The following is a 27,464-nucleotide window of genomic DNA, read 5'->3' as shown; positions in this document are numbered from 1 at the left end:
ATGCAAAAACAAGTAGAGGGTGAAGCTGTTACCGTGAAAGAAGAAGAGAAAGACGTTACAGTGAAAGAAGAGGAAGACGCGTTCAGAGTGAAAGAGGAGGAGGATGTTACAGTGAAAGAAGAGGAGGAAGCTTTCAGAGTGAAAGAGGAGGAGGAAGCTTTCAGAGTGAAAGAAGAGGTGGAATCTTTCAGAGTGAAAGAGGAGGCGGAAGCTTTCAGAGTGAAAGAGGAGGAGGAAGCTTTCAGAGTGAAAGAAGAGGAGGAAGCTTTCAGAGTGAAAGAGGAGGAGGAAGCTTTCAGAGTGAAAGAGGAGGAGGAAGCTTTCAGAGTGAAAGAGGAGGAGGAAGCTTTCAGAGTGAAAGAGGAGGAGGAAGCTTTCAGAGTGAAAGAGGAGGAGGAAGCTTTCAGAGTGAAAGAGGAGGAGGAAGCTTTCAGAGTGAAAGAAGAGGAGGAAGCTTTCAGAGTGAAAGAAGAGAATGTTACAGTGAAAGAGGAGGAGGATGAGAAAGAGGATGGAGTTTGTGGGGTGAAAGAGGAAGAGGAGGAGATGACTGTCACAGTGAAAGAAGAGGAAGACGTTTTTGCCGTGAAGGAGAGAACTGTCACATTGAAAGAAGCAGAAGAGAAGCCTGGAGATCTGATTAACACCCGTACATACAGTAAGCACTATCTTAATGTCTTCCTGTTCTCATTGTCAGAGTGGACACATTGTTTGAGGACCACAACAACCTGCTACACTTGTGAGAAACAAGTTATGGTTTTTTTCATTCCATTTTACGAGTTTATAGTTCCAGAATCTAAATAGTTCCAGAATCTGAATAGTTCCAGAATCTGAATAGTTCCAGAATCTGAGTTTTGTCAATTTATTAATGATCTTCTGTTTGCAGCGTTCCTGTCAATGTTGAGTAAAGGACACTCACCTGATTATTCATAGAAGTAGTCCTATAGGCTACCTGGCCTAATTATTCATAGAAGTAGTCCTATAGGCTACCTGGCCTGATTATTCATAGAAGTAGTCCTATAGGATACCTGGCCTGATTATTCATAGAAGTAGTCCTATAGGCTACCTGGCCTGATTATTCATAGAAGTAGTCCTATAGGCTACCTGGCCTGATTATTCATAGAAGTAGTCCTATAGGCTACCTGGCCTGATTATTCATAGAAGTAGTCCTATAGGCTACCTGGCCTGATTATTCATAGAAGTAGTCCTATAGGCTACCTGGCCTGATTATTCATAGAAGTAGTCCTATAGGCTACCTGGCCTGATTATTCATAGAAGTAGTCCTATAGGCTACCTGGCCTGATTATTCATAGAAGTAGGACTATAGGCTACCTGGCCTGATTATTCATAGAAGTAGTCCTATAGGCTACCTGGCCTGATTATTCATAGAAGTAGTCCTATAGGCTACCTGGCCTGATTATTCATAGAAGTAGTCCTATAGGCTACCTGGCCTGATTATTCATAGAAGTAGTCCTATAGGCTACCTGGCCTGATTATTCATAGAAGTAGGACTATAGGCTACCTGGCCTGATTATTCATAGAAGTAGTCCTATAGGCTACCTGGCCTGATTATTCATAGAAGTAGTCCTATAGGCTACCTGGCCTGATTATTCATAGAAGTAGTCCTATAGGCTACCTGGCCTGATTATTCATAGAAGTAGGACTATAGGCTACCTGGCCTGATTACGCTTAGAAGTAGTCCTATAGGCTACCTGGCCTGATTATTCATAGAAGTAGGACTATAGGCTACCTGGCCTGATTATTCATAGAAGTAGGACTATAGGCTACCTGGCCTGATTATTCATAGAAGTAGTCCTATAGGCTACCTGGCCTGATTATTCATAGAAGTAGGACTATAGGCTACCTGGCCTGATTATTCATAGAAGTAGTCCTATAGGCTACCTGGCCTGATTATTCATAGAAGTAGGACTATAGGCTACCTGGCCTGATTATTCATAGAAGTAGTCCTATAGGCTACCTGGCCTGATTATTCATAGAAGTAGTCCTATAGGCTACCTGGCCTGATTATTCATAGAAGTAGTCCTATAGGCTACCTGGCCTGATTATTCATAGAAGTAGTCCTATAGGCTACCTGGCCTGCGCGCAAATGTTGCCTTATAAATGTGCCCATTTTGGGGATCTGATAGTATTTATGATTGGCTTAACGCACCACCACTAATGAACTGTGGAGTTTCTCAAAGTCATGTTTTCTTCACCTCAAGCAAAGTCTGTTTTTACATCCACTGAGAATGACAATAGTTTCTCAATGTATTTGAAACATCTTTCCAGCTCTCTCCCTTTGATAACCATGAGGCGTTATACACATCTAACTATTTAAATTGTTTAAATGTACATTTTACAATCGAGGTATAGATGCGTATAACAACTCATATATAACCGCTCAGCGTGAAAGGGAAAATTGTAATGCTCCGATCCAGTGGGATACGTCATAAAATAGGCTTCTTATCAGTGCTTGACTTGGACTGAAATAGGTTCCGGTTCTCATTTTGGGTGCTGGTACTGTTTATATTTAGGTGCAAGAGCTCCACAATTCTTTTGAGCTGATATTCTATAAAAACAATCTGAGGTGCCGGTACTCAGCTCCGGTGAGCTCCTGCCCAAATCAACCACTGCTTCTTATCCCTTGCTCAAATAGCAGCTGTGTCTGTCCCGAGCTCACTGGAGCAGGAAACTGAGGGCCCAGAATATTTGATACAATGTTGCAAGTTCGATAGCACAAGCTTCAGGCTGGACAGTTGATACCATGTTTCAAGTTCATTGGGCTGGACCCAGTTGATACCATGTTTCAAGTTCGTTGGGCTGGACCCAGTTGATACCATGTTTCAAGTTCGTTGGGCTGGACCCAGTTGATACCATGTTTCAAGTTCGTTGGGCTGGACAGCTGATACCATGTTTCAAGTTCGTTGGGCTGGACCCAGTTGATACCATGTTTCAAGTTCGTTGGGCTGGATAGTTGATACCATGTTTCAAGTTCATTGGGCTGGACCCAGTTGATACCATGTTTCAAGTTCGTTGGGCTGGACAGTTGATACCATGTTTCAAGTTCGTTGGGCTGGACCCAGTTGATACCATGTTTCAAGTTTGTTGGGCTGGACCCAGTTGATACCATGTTTCAAGTTCATTGGGCTGGACCCAGTTGATACCATGTTTCAAGTTCATTGGGCTGGACCCAGTTGATACCATGTTTCAAGTTCGTTGGGCTGGACAGTTGATACCATGTTTCAAGTTCGTTGGGCTGGACAGTTGATACCATGTTTCAAGTTCGTTGGGCTGGACCCAGTTGATACCATGTTTCAAGTTCGTTGGGCTGGACAGTTGATACCATGTTTCAAGTTCGTTGGGCTGGACCCAGTTGATACCATGTTTCAAGTTCGTTAGGCTGGACCCAGTTGATACCATGTTTCAAGTTCGTTGGGCTGGACCTAGTTGATACCATGTTTCAAGTTCGTTGGGCTGGACCCAGTTGATACCATGTTTCAAGTTCGTTGGGCTGGACCCAGTTGATACCATGTTTCAAGTTTGTTGGGCTGGACCCAGTTGATACCATGTTTCAAGTTCGTTGGGCTGGACCCAGTTGATACCATGTTTCAAGTTTGTTGGGCTGGACCCAGTTGATACCATGTTTCAAGTTCATTGGGCTGGACCCAGTTGATACCATGTTTCAAGTTCGTTGGGCTGGACCCAGTTGATACCATGTTTCAAGTTCGTTGGGCTGGACCCAGTTGATACCATGTTTCAAGTTCGTTGGGCTGGACCCAGTTGATACCATGTTTCAAGTTCATTGGGCTGGACCCAGTTGATACCATGTTTCAAGTTCGTTGGGCTGGACAGTTGATACCATGTTTCAAGTTCGTTGGGCTGGACAGTTGATACCATGTTTCAAGTTCGTTGGGCTGGACCCAGTTGATACCATGTTTCAAGTTCGTTGGGCTGGACAGTTGATACCATGTTTCAAGTTCGTTGGGCTGGACTCAGTTGATACCATGTTTCAAGTTCGTTAGGCTGGACCCAGTTGATACCATGTTTCAAGTTCGTTGGGCTGGACCTAGTTGATACCATGTTTCAAGTTCGTTGGGCTGGACCCAGTTGATACCATGTTTCAAGTTCGTTGGGCTGGACCCAGTTGTTACCATGTTTCAAGTTTGTTGGGCTGGACCCAGTTGATACCATGTTTCAAGTTCGTTGGGCTGGACCCAGTTGATACCATGTTTCAAGTTTGTTGGGCTGGACCCAGTTGATACCATGTTTCAAGTTCATTGGGTTGGACCCAGTTGATACCATGTTTCAAGTTCGTTGGGCTGGACAGTTGATACCATGTTTCAAGTTCGTTGGGCTGGACCCAGTTAATACCATGTTTCAAGTTTGTTGGGCTGGACCCAGTTGATACCATGTTTCAAGTTCATTGGGCTGGACCTAGTTGATACCATGTTTCAAGTTCGTTGGGCTGGACCCAGTTGATACCATGTTTCAAGTTCGTTGGGCTGGACCCAGTTGATACCATGTTTCAAGTTTGTTGGGCTGGACCCAGTTGATACCATGTTTCAAGTTCGTTGGGCTGGACCCAGTTGATACCATGTTTCAAGTTTGTTGGGCTGGACCCAGTTGATACCATGTTTCAAGTTTGTTGGGCTGGACCCAGTTGATACCATGTTTCAAGTTCATTGGGCTGGACCCAGTTGATACCATGTTTCAAGTTCGTTGGGCTGGACCCAGTTAATACCATGTTTCAAGTTCGTTGGAATGGACCTAGTTGATACCATGTTTCAAGTTCGTTGGGCTGGACCCAGTTGATACCATGTTTCAAGTTCGTTGGGCTGGACCCAGTTGATACCATGTTTCAAGTTCATTGGGCTGGACCCAGTTGATACCATGTTTCAAGTTCGTTGGGCTGGACAGTTGATACCATGTTTCAAGTTCGTTGGGCTGGACAGTTGATACCATGTTTCAAGTTCGTTGGGCTGGACAGTTGATACCTTGTTTCAAGTTCGTTGGGCTGGACCCAGTTGATACCATGTTTCAAGTTCGTTGGGCTGGACAGTTGATACCATGTTTCAAGTTCGTTGGGCTGGACCCAGTTGAGACCATGTTTCAAATTTGTTGGGCTGGACCCAGTTGATACCATGTTTCAAGTTCATTGGGCTGGACCCAGTTGATACCATGTTTCAAGTTCGTTGGGCTGGACAGTTGATACCATGTTTCAAGTTTGTTGGGCTGGACCCAGTTGATACCATGTTTCAAGTTTGTTGGGCTGGACAGTTGATACCATGTTTCAAGTTCGTTGGGCTGGACCCAGTTGATACCATGTTTCAAGTTCGTTAGGCTGGACCCAGTTGATACCATGTTTCAAGTTCGTTGGGCTGGACCCAGTTGATACCATGTTTCAAGTTCGTTGGGCTGGACCCAGTTGATACCATGTTTCAAGTTCTTTGGGCTGGACCCAGTTGATACCATGTTTCAAGTTCGTTGGGCTGGACAGTTGATAACATGTTTCAAGTTCGTTGGGCTGGACAGTTGATACCATGTTTCAAGTTCTTTGGGCTGGACCCAGTTGATACCATGTTTCAAATTCGTTGGGCTGGACCCAGTTGATACCATGTTTCAAGTTCATTGGGCTGGACCCAGTTGATACCATGTTTCAAGTTCGTTGGGCTGGACCCAGTTGATACCATGTTTCAAGTTCGTTGGGCTGGACAGTTGATACCATGTTTCAAGTTCGTTGGGCTGGACAGTTGATACCATGTTTCAAGTTCGTTGGGCTGGACCCAGTTGATACCATGTTTCAAGTTCGTTGGGCTAGACAGTTGATACCATGTTTCAAGTTCGTTGGGCTGGACCCAGTTGAGACCATGTTTCAAGTTTGTTGGGCTGGACCCAGTTGATACCATGTTTCAAATTCATTGGGCTGGACCCAGTTGATACCATGTTTCAAGTTCGTTGGGCTGGACAGCTGTTACCATGTTTCAAGTTCGTTGGGCTGGACCCAGTTGATACCATGTTTCAAGTTCGTTGGGCTGGACAGTTGATACCATGTTTCAAGTTCATTGGGCTGGACCCAGTTGATACCATGTTTCAAGTTCGTTGGGCTGGACCCAGTTGATACCATGTTTCAAGTTCGTTAGGCTGGACCCAGTTGATACCATGTTTCAAGTTCGTTGGGCTGGACCTAGTTGATACCATGTTTCAAGTTCGTTGGGCTGGACCCAGTTGATACCATGTTTCAAGTTCATTGGGCTGGACCCAGTTGATACCATGTTTCAAGTTTGTTGGGCTGGACCCAGTTGATACCATGTTTCAAGTTCGTTGGGCTGGACCCAGTTGATACCATGTTTCAAGTTTGTTGGGCTGGACCCAGTTGATACCATGTTTCAAGTTCATTGGGCTGGACCCAGTTGATACCATGTTTCAAGTTCGTTGGGCTGGACCCAGTTGATACCATGTTTCAAGTTCGTTGGGCTGGACCCAGTTGATACCATGTTTCAAGTTCGTTGGGCTGGACCCAGTTGATACCATGTTTCAAGTTCGTTGGGCTGGACCCAGTTGATACCATGTTTCAAGTTCGTTGGGCTGGACAGTTGATACCATGTTTCAAGTTCGTTGGGCTGGACAGTTGATACCATGTTTCAAGTTCGTTGGGCTGGACAGTTGATACCATGTTTCAAGTTTGTTGGGCTGGACCCAGTTGATACCATGTTTCAAGTTCGTTGGGCTGGACAGTTGATACCATGTTTCAAGTTCGTTGGGCTGGACAGTTGATACCATGTTTCAAGTTCGTTGGGCTGGACAGTTGATACCATGTTTCAAGTTCGTTGGGCTGGACCCAGTTGATACCATGTTTCAAGTTTGTTGGGCTGGACCCAGTTGATACCATGTTTCAAGTTCGTTGGGCGTGACCCAGTTGAGACCATGTTTCAAGTTTGTTGGGCTGGACCCAGTTGATACCATGTTTCAAGTTCATTGGGCTGGACCCAGTTGATACCATGTTTCAAGTTCATTGGGCTGGACCCAGTTGATACCATGTTTCAAGTTCGTTGGGCTGGACAGCTGATACCATGTTTCAAGTTCGTTGGGCTGGACCCAGTTGATACCATGTTTCAAGTTTGTTGGGCTGGACAGTTGATACCATGTTTCAAGTTCATTGGGCTGGACCCAGTTGATACCATGTTTCAAGTTCATTGGGCTGGACCCAGTTGATACCATGTTTCAAGTTCGTTGGGCTGGACAGTTGATAACATGTTTCAAGTTCGTTGGGCTGGACCCAGTTGATACCATGTTTCAAGTTTGTTGGGCTGGACTCAGTTGATACCATGTTTCAAGTTCATTGGGCTGGACCCAGTTGATACCATGTTTCAAGTTCATTGGGCTGGACCCAGTTGAAACCATGTTTCAAGTTCGTTGGGCTGGACAGTTGATACCATGTTTCAAGTTTGTTGGGCTGGACCCAGTTGATACCATGTTTCTAGTTCGTTGGGCTGGACAGTTGATACCATGTTTCAAGTTCGTTGGGCTGGACCCAGTTGATACCATGTTTCAAGGTCGTTAGGCTGGACCCAGTTGATACCATGTTTCAAGGTCGTTAGGCTGGACCCAGTTGATACCATGTTTCAAGTTCGTTGGGCTGGACCCAGTTGATACCATGTTTCAAGTTCGTTGGGCTGGACCCAGTTGATACCATGTTTCAAGTTCGTTGGGCTGGACAGTTGATACCATGTTTCAAGTTCGTTGGGCTGGATCAGTTGATACCATGTTTCAAGTTCATTAGGCTGGACCCAGTTGATACCATGTTTCAAGTTCGTTGGGCTGGACCCAGTTGATACCATGTTTCAAGTTCGTTGGGCTGGACCCAGTTGATACCATGTTTCAAGTTCGTTGGGCTGGACCCAGTTGATACCATGTTTCAAATTCGTTGGGCTGGACAGTTGATACCATGTTTCAAGTTCGTTGGGCTGGACCCAGTTGAGACCATGTTTCAAGTTCGTTGGGCTGGACCCAGTTGATACCATGTTTCAAGTTCGTTGGGCTGGACAGTTGATACCATGTTTCAAGTTCGTTGGGCTGGACAGTTGATACCATGTTTCAAGTTCGTTGGGCTGGACCCAGTTGATACCATGTTTCAAGTTCGTTGGGCTGGACCCAGTTGATACCATGTTTCAAGTTCATTGGGCTGGACCCAGTTGATACCATGTTTCAAGGTCGTTAGGCTGGACCCAGTTATACCATGTTTCAAGGTCGTTAGGCTGGACCCAGTTGATACCATGTTTCAAGTTCGTTGGGCTGGACCCAGTTGATACCATGTTTCAAGTTCGTTGGGCTGGACCCAGTTGATACCATGTTTCAAGTTCGTTGGGCTGGACAGTTGATACCTTGTTTCAAGTTCGTTGGGCTGGACCCAGTTGATACCATGTTTCAAGTTCGTTAGGCTGGACCCAGTTGATACCATGTTTCAAGTTCGTTGGGCTGGACCCAGTTGATACCATGTTTCAAGTTCGTTGGGCTGGACCCAGTTGATACCATGTTTCAAGTTCGTTGGGCTGGACCCAGTTGATACCATGTTTCAAGTTCGTTGGGCTGGACAGTTGATACCATGTTTCAAGTTCGTTGGGCTGGACAGTTGATACCATGTTTCAAGTTCGTTGGGCTGGACCCAGTTGATACCATGTTTCAAGTTCGTTGGGCTGGACCCAGTTGATACCATGTTTCAAGTTCATTGGGCTGGACCCAGTTGATACCATGTTTCAAGTTCGTTGGGCTGGACAGTTGATACCATGTTTCAAGTTCGTTGGGCTGGACAGTTGATACCATGTTTCAAGTTCGTTGGGCTGGACAGTTGATACCATGTTTCAAGTTCGTTGGGCTGGACCCAGTTGATACCATGTTTCAAGTTCGTTGGGCTGGACAGTTGATACCATGTTTCAAGTTCGTTGGGCTGGACCCAGTTGAGACCATGTTTCAAGTTTGTTGGGCTGGACCCAGTTGATACCATGTTTCAAGTTCATTGGGCTGGACCCAGTTGATACCATGTTTCAAGTTTATTGGGCTGGACCCAGTTGATACCATGTTTCAAGTTCGTTGGGCTGGACAGCTGATACCATGTTTCAAGTTCGTTGGGCTGGACCCAGATGATACCATGTTTCAAGTTCGTTGGGCTGGACATTTGATACCATGTTTCAATTTCATTGGGCTGGACCCAGTTGATACCATGTTTCAAGTTCGTTGGCTGGACCCAGTTGATACCATGTTTCAAGTTCGTTAGGCTGGACCCAGTTGATACCATGTTTCAAGTTCGTTGGGCTGGACCTAGTTGATACCATGTTTCAAGTTCGTTGGGCTGGACCCAGTTGATACCATGTTTCAAAATCGTTGGGCTGGACCTAGTTGATACCATGTTTCAAGTTTGTTGGGCTGGACCCAGTTGATACCATGTTTCAAGTTCGTTGGGCTGGACCCAGTTGATACCATGTTTCAAGTTTGTTGGGCTGGACCCAGTTGATACCATGTTTCAAGTTCATTGGGCTGGACCCAGTTGATACCATGTTTCAAGTTCGTTGGGCTGGACCCAGTTGATACCATGTTTCAAGTTCGTTGGGCTGGACCCAGTTGATACCATGTTTCAAGTTCGTTGGGCTGGACCCAGTTGATACCATGTTTCAAGTTCGTTGGGCTGGACCCAGTTGATACCATGTTTCAAGTTCTTTGGGCTGGACAGTTGATACCATGTTTCAAGTTCGTTGGGCTGGACAGTTGATACCATGTTTCAAGTTCGTTGGGCTGGACCCAGTTGAGACCATGTTTCAAGTTTGTTGGGCTGGACCCAGTTGATACCATGTTTCAAGTTCATTGGGCTGGACCCAGTTGATACCATGTTTCAAGTTCGTTGGGCTGGACAGTTGATACCATGTTTCAAGTTTGTTGGGCTGGACCCGGTTGATACCATATTTCAAGTTCGTTGGGCTGGACAGTTGATACCATGTTTCAAGTTCGTTGGGCTGGACAGTTGATACCATGTTTCAAGTTCGTTAGGCTGGACCCAGTTGATACCATGTTTCAAGTTTGTTGGGCTGGACCCAGTTGATACCATGTTTCAAGTTCGTTGGGCTGGACAGTTGATACCATGTTTCAAGTTCGTTGGGCTGGACAGTTGATACCATGTTTCAAGTTCGTTGGGCTGGACAGTTGATACCATGTTTCAAGTTCGTTGGGCTGGACCCAGTTGATACCATGTTTCAAGTTCGTTGGGCTGGACAGTTGATACCATGTTTCAAGTTCGTTGGGCTGGACAGTTGATACCATGTTTCAAGTTCGTTGGGCTGGACCCAGTTGATACCATGTTTCAAGTTCGTTGGGCTGGACCCAGTTGATACCATGTTTCAAGTTCATTGGGCTGGACCCAGTTGATACCATGTTTCAAGTTCGTTGGGCTGGACAGTTGATACCATGTTTCAAGTTTGTTGGGCTGGACCCGGTTGATACCATGTTTCAAGTTCGTTGGGCTGGACAGTTGATACCATGTTTCAAGTTCGTTGGGCTGGACAGTTGATACCATGTTTCAAGTTCGTTAGGCTGGACCCAGTTGATACCATGTTTCAAGTTCGTTGGGCTGGACCCAGATGATACCATGTTTCAAGTTCATTGGGCTGGACCCAGTTGATACCATGTTTCAAGTTCGTTGGGCTGGACAGTTGATACCATGTTTCAAGTTCGTTGGGCTGGACAGTTGATACCATGTTTCAAGTTCGTTGCGCTGGACAGTTGATACCATGTTTCAAGTTCGTTGGGCTGGACCCTGTTGATACCATGTTTCAAGTTCGTTGGGCTGGACAGTTGATACCATGTTTCAAGTTCGTTGGGCTGGACCCAGTTGAGACCATGTTTCAAGTTTGTTGGGCTGGACCCAGTTGATACCATGTTTCAAGTTCATTGGGCTGGACCCAGTTGATACCATGTTTCAAGTTCATTGTGCTGGACCCAGTTGATACCATGTTTCAAGTTCGTTGGGCTGGACAGCTGATACCATGTTTCAAGTTCGTTGGGCTGGACCCAGTTGATACCATGTTTCAAGTTCGTTGGGCTGGACAGTTGATACCATGTTTCAAGTTCATTGGGCTGGACCCAGTTGATACCATGTTTCAAGTTCGTTGGGCTGGACAGTTGATACCATGTTTCAAGTTCGTTGGGCTGGACCCAGTTGATACCATGTTTCAAGTTTGTTGGGCTGGACTCAGTTGATACCATGTTTCAAGTTCGTTGGGCTGGACCCAGTTGATACCATGTTTCAAGTTCGTTGGGCTGGACCCAGTTGATACCATGTTTCAAGTTCGTTGGGCTGGACAGTTGATACCATGTTTCAAGTTTGTTGGGCTGGACCCAGTTGATACCATGTTTCAAGTTCGTTGGGCTGGACAGTTGATACCATGTTTCAAGTTCGTTGGGCTGGACCCAGTTGATACCATGTTTCAAGGTCGTTAGGCTGGACCCAGTTGATACCATGTTTCAAGTTCGTTGGGCTGGACAGCTGATACCATGTTTCAAGTTCGTTGGGCTGGACCCAGTTGATACCATGTTTCAAGTTCGTTTGGCTGGACAGTTGATACCATTTTTCAAGTTCATTGGGCTGGACCCAGTTGATACCATGTTTCAAGTTCGTTGGGCTGGACAGTTGATACCATGTTTCAAGTTCGTTGGGCTGGACCCAGTTGATACCATGTTTCAAGTTTGTTGGGCTGGACTCAGTTGATACCATGTTTCAAGTTCGTTGGGCTGGACCCAGTTGATACCATGTTTCAAGTTCGTTGGGCTGGACCCAGTTGATACCATGTTTCAAGTTCGTTGGGCTGGACAGTTGATACCATGTTTCAAGTTTGTTGGGCTGGACCCAGTTGATACCATGTTTCAAGTTCGTTGGGCTGGACAGTTGATACCATGTTTCAAGTTCGTTGGGCTGGACCCAGTTGATACCATGTTTCAAGGTCGTTAGGCTGGACCCAGTTGATACCATGTTTCAAGGTCGTTAGGCTGGACCCAGTTGATACCATGTTTCAAGTTCGTTGGGCTGGACCCAGTTGATACCATGTTTCAAGTTCGTTGGGCTGGACCCAGTTGATACCATGTTTCAAGTTCGTTGGGCTGGACCCAGTTGATACCATGTTTCAAGTTTGTTGGGCTGGACAGTTGATACCATGTTTCAAGTTCGTTGGGCTGGACAGTTGATACCATGTTTCAAGTTCATTGGGCTGGACCCAGTTGATACCATGTTTCAAGTTCGTTGGGCTGGACAGTTGATACCATGTTTCAAGTTTGTTGGGCTGGACCCAGTTGATACCATGTTTCAAGTTCATTGGGCTGGACCCAGTTGATACCATGTTTCAAGTTCATTGGGCTGGACCCAGTTGATACCATGTTTCAAGTTCGTTGGGCTGGACAGCTGATACCATGTTTCAAGTTCGTTGGGCTGGACCCAGTTGATATCATGTTTCAAGTTCGTTGGGCTGGACAGTTGATACCATGTTTCAAGTTCATTGGGCTGGACCCAGTTGATACCATGTTTCAAGTTCATTGGGCTGGACCCAGTTGATACCATGTTTCACGTTCGTTGGGCTGGACAGTTGATACCATGTTTCAAGTTCGTTGGGCTGGACCCAGTTGATACCATGTTTCAAGTTTGTTGGGCTCGACCCAGTTGATACCATGTTTCAAGTTCATTGGGCTGGACCCAGTTGATACCATGTTTCAAGTTCGTTGGGCTGGACAGTTGATACCATGTTTCAAGTTCGTTGGGCTGGACCCAGTTGATACCATGTTTCAAGTTTGTTGGGATGGACAGTTGATACCATGTTTCAAGTTCGTTGGGCTGGACCCAGTTGATACCATGTTTCAAGTTCGTTAGGCTGGACCCAGTTGATACCATGTTTCAAGTTCGTTGGGCTGGACCCAGTTGATACCATGTTTCAAGTTCGTTGGGCTGGACACAGTTGATACAATGTTTCAAGTTCGTTGGGTTGGACACAGTTGATACCATGTTTCAAGTTCGTTGGGCTGGACAGTTGATACCATGTTTCAAGTTCGTTGGGCTGGAACCAGTTGATACCATGTTTCAAGTTCGTTGGGCTGGACCCAGTTGATACCATGTTTCAAGTTCGTTGGGCTGGACAGTTGATACCATGTTTCAAGTTCGTTGGGCTGGAACCAGTTGATACCATGTTTCAAGTTCGTTGGGCTGGACCCAGTTGATACCATGTTTCAAGTTTGTTGGGCTGGACCCAGTTGATACCATGTTTCAAGTTTGTTGCAGACCGGCCATGCTTAGCCAATGTGATTTAAAGGATATTTATTTTTATCAGGATATTTTCTACCTACATGTTTTTATTGGTTGGCTTTATGTAGGCTATTTTTACATACAGTACCAATCACAAGTTTGGACACACCTATTCATTCAAGGGTTTTTCTTTATTTTGACTATTTTCTACATTGTAGAATAATAGTGAAGACATCGAAACTATGAAATAACACATATGGAATCATGTAGTAACCAAAAAAGTGTTAAACGAATCAAAATATATTTTAGATTTTAGATTTTTCAAAGTAGCCACTCTTTGCCTTGATGACAGCTTTGCAAACTCTTGGCATTCTCTCAACCAGCTTCACCTGGAATGCTTTTCCAACAGTCTTGAAGGAGTTCCCACATATGCTGAGCACTTGTTGGCTGCTTTTCCTTCACTCTGCGGTCCAACTCATCCCAAACCATCTCACTTGGGTTGAGGTTGGGTGATTGTGGAAGCCAGGTCATCTGATGCAGCACTCCATCACTCTCCTTCTTGGTCAAATAGCCCTTACACAGCCTGGAGGTGTGTTGGGTTATTGTCCTGTTGAAAAACAAATGATAGTCCCACTAAGCCCAAACCAGATGGGATGGCATATCGCTGCAGAATGCTGTGGTAGACATGCTGGTAGCCATACTTTGAATTCTAAATAAATCACTGACAGTGTAACTAGCAAAGCACCCCCACACCATCACACCTCCTCCTCCATGCTTCACGGTGGGAACCACACATGCGGAGATCATCCGTTCACCTACTCTGTGTCTCACAGCAGTTGGAACCAATAATCTCAAATTTGGACTCCAGACCAAAGGACACATTTCCACCGGTCTAATGTCCATTGCTCGTGTTTCTTGGCCCAAGCAAGTCTCTTCTTATTATTGGTGTCCTTTAGTAGTGGTTTCTTTGCAGCAATTCGACCCTGAAGGCCTGATTCACGCAGTCTCCTCTGAACAGTTGATGTTGAGATGTGTCTGTTACTTGAACTCTGTGAAGCAGTTATTTGGGCTGCAATTTCTGAGGCTGGTAACTCTAATGAACTTATCCTCTGCAGCAGAGCTAACTCTGGGTCTTCCTTTACTGTGGCGGTCCTCATGAGAGCCAGTTTCATCATAGTGCTTGATGGTTTTTGCGACTGCACTTGAAGAAACTTTCGATGTTCTTGAAATGTTCCGTACTGACTGACCTTCATGTCTTAAAGTAATGATGGACTGTTGTTTCTCTTTGCTTATTTGAGCTGTTCTTGACATAATATGGACTTGGTCTTTTACCAAATAGGGCTATTTTCTGTATACCACCCCTACCTTGTCACAACACAACTGATTGGCTCAAACGCATTAAGATGGAAATAAATTCCACAGATTAACTTTTAACAAGGCACACCTGTTAATTGAAACGCATTTCAGGTGACTACCTCTTGAAGCTGGTTGAGAGAATGCCAAGAGTGTGCAAAGCTGTCATCAAGGCAAAGGGTGGCTACTTTGAAAGAATCTCAAATATAAAATATATTTTAATTTGTTTAACACTTTTTTTGGTTACTACATGATTCCATATGTGTTACTATTATTATACAATGTAGAAAATACTAAAAATAAAGAAACCCTGGAATGAGTAAGTGTGTCCAAACTTTTGACTGGTACTGTAGTTGGCAATATAAGTTCGTTTCTAGGTTTGTATCATTTTCATTTAGATTTTACTTTTGATTAACCACATGATAACGATATTGAGATACGAAGACGTTATTATAAATTAAATGAAACTGTTCCACGAAAAATGTGCATATGAAAACCATAACTGGCACGCGAATCGGTAGAAATGGTAAGATCAATGTCACGGTTTCGGCCGAGGCGGCTCCTTCTCCTTGTTCGGGCAGGCTTCGGCGGTCGTCGTCTCCGGAGTACTAGCTGCCACCGTTCTATGTTTCATGTTTGATTGGTTTTGTCTGTTTGTTACACCTGTTCATTGTTTAGTGTTCATTAGGCACCCTATTTAGTTCTCTTGTGTTTGGTCAGGTGTTGTGTGTAATTGTTCGATGTCGCGTGTAGATGTTGGTCCGCTGTTCTGTGCTCTCTGTATTTTCGTGTTGTTTGAGAGAGTCCTGCACGTTGTGCGCATTTACTTTGGACAGTCCAGTGTACGCTTGTTTCGCCTGTGGCCTGTTGCCGTGTTGGCTTGTACTGTCAGACTTCACTAAAGACATCTGTTTTTTGAATCTCTGTGTCCTGCGTGTGATTCCACGTTCCCTCTACACTCAACCCTGACAATCAATTGGCATTCCACATGAGAAAGGTTGCCGACTCCTCATGTAGCCGGTCACTGGCAACTTCAGGAGACGGCAGAATCTGTGAAAGCCAGCAGGAGCGGGAGGAGAATGGTTGTCAGTTGATCTAGATCTCTGGCGCCCTCGAGGCATCAAACCGTAAGCTTAAAGCATCAGACAAGCTCAATGCATATAGTTGATTTCATTAAAACACAGTGTGTGTCTATAAATGGAAAAATACACATTTAAACATTTCTAGCATTCGATTGGTAGAAAGAACAGACGACTTTCATTCGACCAAGATTTTCTTTAGTCGGGGACAGCCCAAATGTCAAAACAATTCCACTTTGACATTATGGGGTATTGTGTATAGGCCAGTGACACCAAATCTCTATTTAATAAATGTTTTATTTGGGCTGTAACACAACAAAGTTAGGGCAAAAATCATCAAGGGGTGTGAATACTTACTGAAGGCACTGTATGTAATTTGTAGTTTCAGTGGGCCATTATCAACTGGGCAGACAACTGTTGTAAATGATGTAGCATAGGCCCCTATGTAGTTTCAGTGGGCCATTATCAACTGGGCAGACAACTGTTGTAAATGATGTAGCATAGGCCCCTATGTAGTTTCAGTGGGCCATTATCAACTGGGCAGACAACTGTTGTAAATGATGTAGCATAGGCCCCTATGTAGTTTCAGTGGGCCATTATCAACTGGGCAGACAACTGTTGTAAATGATGTAGCATAGGCCCCTATGTAGTTTCAGTGGGCCATTATCAACTGGGCAGACAACTGTTGTAAATGATGTAGCATTTAGCATAGACCCCTATCAGGCCTCCCAAGTGGTACAGCGGGCTAAGGCTAATGACCGCCCCCCCCCCCCCCCCCCCATTTTTATTGAGGAAAAGTGTGATATGACAATGCTTTATTGACAATGCTTGTGATATGTGGTAGTCCCACCTAGCTATGAATGCACTAACTGTAAGTGGCTCTGGATAAGAGCGTTCTGCTAAATGACTCACTAACTGTAAGTGGCTCTGGATAAGAGCGTCTGCTAAATGACTCACTAACTGTTAGTGGCTCTGGATAAGAGCGTTCTGCTAAATTACTCACTAACTGTAAGTGGCTCTGGATAAGAGCGTTCTGCTAAATGACTCACTAACTGTAAGTGGCTCTGGATAAGAGCATCTGCTAAATGACTCACTAACTGTAAGTGGCTCTGGATAAGAGCGTTCTGCTAAATGACTCACTAACTGTAAGTGGCTCTGGATAAGAGCGTCTGCTAAATGACTCACTAACTGTAAGTGGCTCTGGATAAGAGCGTCTGCTAAATGACTCACTAACTGTAAGTGGCTCTGGATAAGAGCGTTCTGCTAAATGACTCACTAACTGTAAGTGGCTCTGGATAAGAGCGTTCTGCTAAATGACTCACTAACTGTAAGTGGCTCTGGATAAGAGCGTCTGCTAAATGACTCACTAACTGTAAGTGGCTCTGGATAAGAGCGTCTGCTAAATGACTCACTAACTGTTAGTGGCTCTGGATAAGAGCGTCTGCTAAATGACTCTCTAACTGTAAGTGGCTCTGGATAAGAGCGTCTGCTAAATGACTCTCTAACTGTTAGTGGCTCTGGATAAGAGCGTTCTGCTAAATGACTCACTAACTGTAAGTGGCTCTGGATAAGAGCGTCTGCTAAATTACCCACTAACTGTTAGTGGCTCTGGATAAGAGCGTCTGCTAAATGACTCACTAACTGTAAGTGGCTCTGGATAAGAGTGTCTGCTAAATGACTCACTAACTGTAAGTGGCTCTGGATAAGAGCGTCTGCTAAATGACTCACTAACTGTAAGTGGCTCTGGATAAGAGCGTTCTGCTAAATGACTCACTAACTGTAAGTGGCTCTGGATAAGAGCGTTCTGCTAAATGACTCACTAACTGTAAGTGGCTCTGGATAAGAGCGTCTGCTAAATGACTCACTAACTGTAAGTGGCTCTGGATAAGAGCGTCTGCTAAATGACTCACTAACTGTAAGTGGCTCTGGATAAGAGCGTCTGCTAAATGACTCACTAACTGTAAGTGGCTCTGGATAAGAGCGTCTGCTAAATGACTCACTAACTGTAAGTGGCTCTGGATAAGAGCGTTCTGCTAAATGACTCACTAACTGTAAGTGGCTCTGGATAAGAGCGTTCTGCTAAATGACTCACTAACTGTAAGTGGCTCTGGATAAGAGCGTCTGCTAAATGACTCACTAACTGTAAGTGGCTCTGGATAAGAGCGTCTGCTAAATGACTCACTAACTGTAAGTGGCTCTGGATAAGAGCGTTCTGCTAAATGACTCACTAACTGTAAGTGGCTCTGGATAAGAGCGTCTGCTAAATGACTCACTAACTGTAAGTGGCTCTGGATAAGAGCGTCTGCTAAATGACCCACTAACTGTAAGTGGCTCTGGATAAGAGCGTTCTGCTAAATGACTCACTAACTGTAAGTGGCTCTGGATAAGAGCGTCTGCTAAATGACTCACTAACTGTAAGTGGCTCTGGATAAGAGCGTCTGCTAAATGACTCACTAACTGTAAGTGGCTCTGGATAAGAGCATCTGCTAAATGACTCACTAACTGTAAGTGGCTCTGGATAAGAGCGTTCTGCTAAATGACCCACTAACTGTAAGTGGCTCTGGATAAGAGCGTCTGCTAAATGACTCACTAACTGTAAGTGGCTCTGGATAAGAGCGTTCTGCTAAATGACTCACTAACTGTAAGTGGCTCTGGATAAGAGCGTTCTGCTAAATGACCCACTAACTGTAAGTGGCTCTGGATAAGAGCGTCTGCTAAATGACTCACTAACTGTAAGTGGCTCTGGATAAGAGCGTCTAATAAATGACTCACTAACTGTAAGTGGCTCTGGATAAGAGCGTCTGCTAAATGACTCACTAACTGTAAGTGGCTCTGGATAAGAGCGTCTGCTAAATGACTCACTAACTGTAAGTGGCTCTGGATAAGAGCGTCTGCTAAATGACTCACTAACTGTAAGTGGCTCTGGATAAGAGCGTCTGCTAAATGACTCACTAACTGTAAGTGGCTCTGGATAAGAGCGTCTGCTAAATGACTCACTAACTGTAAGTGGCTCTGGGTAAGAGCGTCTGCTAAATGACTCACTAACTGTAAGTGGCTCTGGATAAGAGCGTCTGCTAAATGACTCACTAACTGTAAGTGGCTCTGGATAAGAGCGTCTGCTAAATGACTCACTAACTGTAAGTGGCTCTGGATAAGAGCGTCTGCTAAATGACTCACTAACTGTAAGTGGCTCTGGATAAGAGCGTTCTGCTAAATGACCCACTAACTGTAAGTGGCTCTGGATAAGAGCGTCTGCTAAATGACTCACTAACTGTAAGTGGCTCTGGATAAGAGCGTCTGCTAAATGACTCACTAACTGTAAGTGGCTCTGGATAAGAGCGTCTGCTAAATGACTCACTAACTGTAAGTGGCTCTGGATAAGAACGTTCTGCTAAATGACTCACTAACTGTAAGTGGCTCTGGATAAGAGCGTTCTGCTAAATGACCCACTAACTGTAAGTGGCTCTGGATAAGAGCGTCTGCTAAATGACTCACTAACTGTAAGTGGCTCTGGATAAGAGCGTCTGCTAAATGACTCACTAACTGTAAGTGGCTCTGGATAATAGCGTTCTGCTAAATGACTCACTAACTGTAAGTGGCTCTGGATAAGAGCGTCTGCTAAATGACTCACTAACTGTAAGTGGCTCTGGATAAGAGCGTCTGCTAAATTACTCACTAACTAAGTCGCTCTGGATAAGAGCGTCTGCTAAATGACTCACTAACTGTAAGTGGCTCTGGATAAGAGCGTTCTGCTAAATGACTCTCTAACTGTTAGTGGCTCTGGATAAGAGCGTTTTGCTAAATGACTCACTAACTGTAAGTGGCTCTGGATAAGAGCGTTCTGCTAAATGACTCACTAACTGTAAGTGGCTCTGGATAAGAGCGTTCTGCTAAATGACTCACTAACTTTAAGTGGCTCTGGATAAGAGCGTCTGCTAAATGACTCACTAACTGTAAGTGGCTCTGGATAAGAGCGTCTGCTAAATGACTCACTAACTGTAAGTGGCTCTGGATAAGAGCGTCTGCTAAATGACTCACTAACTGTAAGTGGCTCTGGGTAAGAGCGTCTGCTAAATGACTCACTAACTGTAAGTGGCTCTGGATAAGAGCGTCTGCTAAATGACTCACTAACTGTAAGTGGCTCTGGATAAGAGCATCTGCTAAATGACTCACTAACTGTAAGTGGCTCTGGATAAGAGCGTTCTGCTAAATGACTCACTAACTGTAAGTGGCTCTGGATAAGAGCGTCTGCTAAATGACTCACTAACTGTAAGTGGCTCTGGATAAGAGCGTCTGCTAAATGACTCACTAACTGTAAGTGGCTCTGGATAAGAGCGTCTGCTAAATGACTCACTAACTGTAAGTGGCTCTGGATAAGAGCGTCTGCTAAATGACTCACTAACTGTAAGTGGCTCTGGATAAGAGCGTTCTGCTAAATGACTCACTAACTGTAAGTGGCTCTGGATAAGAGCGTTCTGCTAAATGACTCACTAACTGTAAGTGGCTCTGGATAAGAGCGTCTGCTAAATGACTCACTAACTGTAAGTGGCTCTGGATAAGAGCGTCTGCTAAATGACTCACTAACTGTAAGTGGCTCTGGATAAGAGCGTTCTGCTAAATGACTCACTAACTGTAAGTGGCTCTGGATAAGAGCGTTCTGCTAAATGACTCACTAACTGTAAGTGGCTCTGGATAAGAGCGTTCTGCTAAATGACTCACTAACTGTAAGTGGCTCTGGATAAGAGCGTTCTGCTAAATGACTCACTAACTGTAAGTGGCTCTGGATAAGAGCGTTCTGCTAAATGACCCACTAACTGTAAGTGGCTCTGGATAAGAGCGTTCTGCTAAATGACTCACTAACTGTAAGTGGCTCTGGATAAGAGCGTTCTGCTAAATGACCCACTAACTGTAAGTGGCTCTGGATAATAGCGTTCTGCTAAATGACTCACTAACTGTAAGTGGCTCTGGATAAGAGCGTTCTGCTAAATGACTCACTAACTGTAAGTGGCTCTGGATAAGAGCGTTCTGCTAAATGACTCACTAACTGTAAGTGGCTCTGGATAAGAGCGTTCTGCTAAATGACCCACTAACTGTAAGTGGCTCTGGATAAGTTCTGCTAAATGACTCACTAACTGTAAGTGGCTCTGGATAAGTTCTGCTAAATGACTCACTAACTGTAAGTGGCTCTGGATAAGAGCGTTCTGCTAAATGACCCACTAACTGTAAGTGGCTCTGGATAAGTTCTGCTAAATGACTCACTAACTGTAAGTGGCTCTGGATAAGAGCGTTCTGCTAAATGACTCACTAACTGTAAGTGGCTCTGGATAAGAGCGTTCTGCTAAATGACCCACTAACTGTAAGTGGCTCTGGATAAGAGCGTCTGCTAAATGACTCACTAACTGTAAGTGGCTCTGGATAAGAGCGTCTGCTAAATGACTCACTAACTGTAAGTGGCTCTGGATAAGAGCGTCTGCTAAATGACTCACTAACTGTAAGTGGCTCTGGATAAGAACGTTCTGCTAAATGACTCACTAACTGTAAGTGGCTCTGGATAAGAGCGTTCTGCTAAATGACCCACTAACTGTAAGTGGCTCTGGATAAGAGCGTCTGCTAAATGACTCACTAACTGTAAGTGGCTCTGGATAAGAGCGTCTGCTAAATGACTCACTAACTGTAAGTGGCTCTGGATAAGAGCGTTCTGCTAAATGACTCACTAACTGTAAGTGGCTCTGGATAAGAGCGTCTGCTAAATGACTCACTAACTGTAAGTGGCTCTGGATAAGAGCGTCTGCTAAATTACTCACTAACTGTAAGTCGCTCTGGATAAGAGCGTCTGCTAAATGACTCACTAACTGTAAGTGGCTCTGGATAAGAGCGTTCTGCTAAATGACTCTCTAACTGTTAGTGGCTCTGGATAAGAGCGTTTTGCTAAATGACTCACTAACTGTAAGTGGCTCTGGATAAGAGCGTTCTGCTAAATGACTCACTAACTGTAAGTGGCTCTGGATAAGAGCGTTCTGCTAAATGACTCACTAACTTTAAGTGGCTCTGGATAAGAGCGTCTGCTAAATGACTCACTAACTGTAAGTGGCTCTGGATAAGAGCGTCTGCTAAATGACTCACTAACTGTAAGTGGCTCTGGATAAGAGCGTCTGCTAAATGACTCACTAACTGTAAGTGGCTCTGGGTAAGAGCGTCTGCTAAATGACTCACTAACTGTAAGTGGCTCTGGATAAGAGCGTCTGCTAAATGACTCACTAACTGTAAGTGGCTCTGGATAAGAGCATCTGCTAAATGACTCACTAACTGTAAGTGGCTCTGGATAAGAGCGTTCTGCTAAATGACTCACTAACTGTAAGTGGCTCTGGATAAGAGCGTCTGCTAAATGACTCACTAACTGTAAGTGGCTCTGGATAAGAGCGTCTGCTAAATGACTCACTAACTGTAAGTGGCTCTGGATAAGAGCGTCTGCTAAATGACTCACTAACTGTAAGTGGCTCTGGATAAGAGCGTCTGCTAAATGACTCACTAACTGTAAGTGGCTCTGGATAAGAGCGTTCTGCTAAATGACTCACTAACTGTAAGTGGCTCTGGATAAGAGCGTTCTGCTAAATGACTCACTAACTGTAAGTGGCTCTGGATAAGAGCGTCTGCTAAATGACTCACTAACTGTAAGTGGCTCTGGATAAGAGCGTCTGCTAAATGACTCACTAACTGTAAGTGGCTCTGGATAAGAGCGTTCTGCTAAATGACTCACTAACTGTAAGTGGCTGTGGATAAGAGCGTTCTGCTAAATGACTCACTATATGTAAGTGGCTCTGGATAAGAGCGTTCTGCTAAATGACTCACTAACTGTAAGTGGCTCTGGATAAGAGCGTTCTGCTAAATGACTCACTAACTGTAAGTGGCTCTGGATAAGAGCGTTCTGCTAAATGACCCACTAACTGTAAGTGGCTCTGGATAAGAGCGTTCTGCTAAATGACTCACTAACTGTAAGTGGCTCTGGATAAGAGCGTTCTGCTAAATGACCCACTAACTGTAAGTGGCTCTGGATAATAGCGTTCTGCTAAATGACTCACTAACTGTAAGTGGCTCTGGATAAGAGCGTTCTGCTAAATGACTCACTAACTGTAAGTGGCTCTGGATAAGAGCGTTCTGCTAAATGACTCACTAACTGTAAGTGGCTCTGGATAAGAGCGTTCTGCTAAATGACCCACTAACTGTAAGTGGCTCTGGATAAGTTCTGCTAAATGACTCACTAACTGTAAGTGGCTCTGGATAAGTTCTGCTAAATGACTCACTAACTGTAAGTGGCTCTGGATAAGAGCGTTCTGCTAAATGACCCACTAACTGTAAGTGGCTCTGGATAAGTTCTGCTAAATGACTCACTAACTGTAAGTGGCTCTGGATAAGAGCGTTCTGCTAAATGACTCACTAACTGTAAGTGGCTCTGGATAAGAGCGTTCTGCTAAATGACCCACTAACTGTAAGTGGCTCTGGATAAGAGCGTCTGCTAAATGACTCACTAACTGTAAGTGGCTCTGGATAAGAGCGTCTGCTAAATGACTCACTAACTGTAAGTGGCTCTGGATAAGAGCGTCTGCTAAATGACTAAAATGTAAATGTTAAGTTGGCTGGATGTCCTTTGGACCGTTCTTGATACACACGGGAACACTGTTGAGCATGACCCCAGCACCGTTTGCAGTTCTTGACACCAACCCCGGTGCGCCTGGCACCTACTACCGTACCCCGCTCTAAGGCACTTAAATATTTTGTCTTGTCTCATTCACCCTCTGAATGGCACAAATACACAATGAATGTCTCAAGGCTTAAAAAAATCCTTCTTTAACCCGTCTCCTCCCGTTCATCTACACTGATTTGAAGTGGATTTAACAAAGTGACATCAATAAGGGATCATAGCTTTCACCTGGTCAGTCTGTCATGAAAGGAGAACGTGTTCCTAATGTTTTGTAATACTCAGTGTATCATTTATTATTAATATATTACTCTGCTGAGCCTAAAACATGACATTATCTATTATTATAGAGCTCTGATCAGCCTATAAACATGACATTATCTATTATTATAGAGCTCTGATCAGCCTATAAACATGACATGATCTATTATTATAGAGCTCTGATCAGCCTAAAACATGACATTATCTATTATTATAGAGCTCTGATCAGCCTAAAACATGACATGATCTATTATTATAGAGCTCTGATCAGCCTATAAACATGACATTATCTATTATTATAGAGCTCTGCTCAGACTATAAACATGACATAATCTATTATTATAGAGCTCTGCTCAGCCTATAAACATGACATTATCTATTATTATAGAGCTCTGCTCAGCCTATAAACATGACATAATCTATTATTATAGAGCTCTGTTCAGCCTATAAACATGATCTATTATTATAGAGCTCTGCTCAGCCTAAAACATGGCATTATCTATTATTATAGAGCTCTGATCAGCCTATAAACATGACATTATCTATTATTATAGAGCTCTGATCAGCCTAAAACATGGCATTATCTATTATTATAGAGCTCTGCTCAGCCTAAAACATGACATTATTTATTATTATAGAGCTCTGATCAGCCTAAAACATGGCATTATCTATTATTATAGAGCTCTGCTCAGCCTATAAACATGACATTATCTATTATTATAGAGCTCTGATCAGCCTATAAACATGACATGATCTATTATTATAGAGCTTTGCTCAGCCTAAAAACATGATATTATCTATTATTATAGAGCTCTGATCAGCCTATAAACATGACATGATCTATTATTATAGAGCTCTGATCAGCCTATAAACATGACATTATCTATTATTATAGAGCACTGCTCAGCCTATAAACATGACATTATATATTATTATACAGCTCTGATCAGCCTAAAACATGACATTCTATGAGAGAAAGATTAGATTTGGAGCGCTACATCATTTTGTTTTTAAAATCTCATCAAGTTTATTTTTAAAGATGAAATGTTGTGAAAACTGGCCTCAGGTTATATATGGATCTAGTCTAAATTAAACGTCAAAGGAAGAACGTTTTATCATGTGGAGATTTCATTTATGTCTCTGTTTAGTATTTAACTAAATACTCTGTCTGTCTTTGGCAGGAGAGGGACCAGACTATAACTCTGACAGTGGGAAGAGTCCTTCAGGGGAACCAGACCCAGAGATGTCCAAACCAGCGAGACCACACCACTGCTCCCACGGTGGAAAGAGTTTTACTAAGTTACGAAACCTAAAAGAGCATGAGAGGACACACACAGGAGAAAAGCCTTTTCAATGCTCCCAGTGCGGAAAGCGTTTTACAGAGTTAGTGAACCTGAAAATACACAAAATAACACACTCTGAAGAGAAGCATTACCACTGCTCCCAATGTGGAATGACTTTTAGGTGGTTACAAGGCCTGAAAAGGCATGAGAGAATACACACAGGAGAAAAGCCCTACCACTGTTCCCACTGTGAAAAGAGTTTTAGGTGGTTACAAGGCCTGAAAACACATGAGAGAATGCACACAGGAGAAAATCCCTACCACTGCTCCCACTGTGGAAAGAGTTTTACTCAGTTAGGGAGCCTGAAATCACATCAGAGGATACATACACAGGAGAAGACATTCCACTGCTCTAATTGTGGAAAGACATTTTCCCGGTCAGAGGACCTGAAATCACATGAGAGAATAGAGAGGCTGTGTTCTGACTTATGTTTTTGACTGAGAATTAGTGTTTTTGTTTATGCCACATTAAATCATATTGTATTTATGAAAAAAATAAAAGAATAGGCCTGTTTTTCATCTCGAGACATGATCATGTCTAAAATCAGATTAAATATTTTTAAATATGTATTTCGTTTTCTTTGAGCTTTGATTGATTGATTTGATACAAGGATAAACTCCCTGATGTTGTTCACTATATGATTTGGATATCACAAAATGTACATTATTATATAAGTAAGTAACAGGAGCCTTGGCTTGTCTGATCCAGAACAGCTCATAGTAACAGGAGCCTTGGCTTGTCTGATCCAGAAGAGCTCATAGTAACAGGAGTCTTGGCTTGTCTGATCCAGAACAGCTCATAGTAACAGGAGCCTTGGCTTGTCTGATCCAGAACAGCTCATAGTAACAGGAGCCTTGGCTTGTCTGATCCAGAACAGCTCATAGTAACAGGAGCCTTGGCTTGTCTGATCCAGAACAGCTCATAGTAACAGGAGCCTTGGCTTGTCTGATCCAGAACAGCTCATAGTAACAGGAGCCTTGGCTTGTCTGATCCAGAACAGCTCATAGTAACATGAGCCTTGGCTTGTCTGATCCAGAACAGCTCATAGTAACATGAGCCTTGGCTTGTCTGATCCAGAACAGCTCATAGTAACAGGAGCCTTGGCTTGTCTGATCCAGAACAGCTCATAGTAACAGGAGCCTTGGCTTGTCTGATCCAGAACAGCTCATAGTAACAGGAGCCTTGGCTTGTCTGATCCAGAACAGCTCATAGTAACAGGAGCCTTGGCTTGACTGATCCAGAACAGCTCATAGTAACAGGAGCCCATCTCCTGTTTCTGTAGTGTGAGGCAGCTTGATGTACAAATACTTCCCCTGGACAGGACTCTAATCTATTCGTTTATTATATAGATTAATGGAATTTTGGAGTTCTTGATTCCAGCCTTGAAACCGCTTGAGTTTGATTTGATATATGATTTGGATAATGCTAAATTAATTTGATTGCATACAGTTGGTCTCCAGTTTCAGTTTAACGTTTTAATGTCACATGCACAAGTACAATGAAATGCCCTTCTTGCAAACTCAAAACCCACCAATGCAGTAATCAATAACAATGTAATACTAAAAATAACACCGGAGAAATATGAAGAAATATGAACAACACAATAAGTAAGCATACTATATACAGGGTCAGTTCCAGTACCATATTAACAATGTGCAGGGATACTGGAGTGATGGAGGTAGATATGTATAGGGGTCAGGTGACTATATACAGGGTCAGTTCCAGTACCATATTAACAATGTGCAGGGATACTGGAGTGATGGAGGTAGATATGTGTAGGATTAAGGTGACTATATACAGGGTCAGTTCCAGTACCATATTAACAATGTGCAGGGATACTGGAGTGATGGAGGTAGATATGTATAGGGGTCAGGTGACTATATACAGGGTCAGTTCCAGTACCATATTAACAATGTGCAGGGATACTGGAGTGATGGAGGTAGATATGTGTAGGATTAAGGTGACTATATACAGGGTCAGTTCCAGTACCATATTAACAATGTGCAGGGATACTGGAGTGATGGAGGTAGATATGTATAGGGGTCAGGTGACTATATACAGGGTCAGTTCCAGTACCATATTAACAATGTGCAGGGATACTGGAGTGATGGAGGTAGATATGTGTAGGATTAAGGTGACTATATACAGGGTCAGTTCCAGTACCATATTAACAATGTGCAGGGATACTGGAGTGATGGAGGTAGATATGTATAGGGGTCAGGTGACTATATACAGGGTCAGTTCCAGTACCATATTAACAATGTGCAGGGATACTGGAGTGATGGAGGTAGATATGTGTAGGATTAATGTGACTGTATACAGGGTCAGTTCCAGTACCATATTAACAATGTGCAGGGATACTGGAGTGATGGAGGTAGATATGTATAGGGGTCAGGTGACTATATACAGGGTCAGTTCCAGTACCATATTAACAATGTGCAGGGATACTGGAGTGATGGAGG

At 43.8% G+C, this 27,464-nt stretch overlaps 1 protein-coding gene across 1 annotated transcript; it reads left to right on the top strand.

Annotated features, from left to right (window-relative positions):
• On the top strand, positions 1–25,509 carry LOC311125277 (uncharacterized protein; the record flags this gene model as incomplete). Its single annotated transcript, XM_084199324.1, has 2 exons — positions 1–658; positions 24,841–25,509. The coding sequence occupies 2 exons, from the start codon at positions 1–3 to the stop codon at positions 25,437–25,439; spliced, it is 1,257 nt and encodes a 418-aa protein (XP_084055450.1). The 3' UTR covers positions 25,440–25,509.
• Positions 25,510–27,464: the final 1,955 nt, after the last annotated feature.

Source organism: Coregonus lavaretus (genome assembly GCF_964263955.1).
Source record: "Coregonus lavaretus genome assembly, contig: HAP1_SCAFFOLD_298, whole genome shotgun sequence".
Classification (NCBI taxonomy): Eukaryota; Metazoa; Chordata; class Actinopteri; order Salmoniformes; family Salmonidae; genus Coregonus; species Coregonus lavaretus.
The sequence above is the reverse complement of the archived record's forward strand: the minus strand, read 5'-3'. Positions and strand labels throughout refer to the sequence as shown.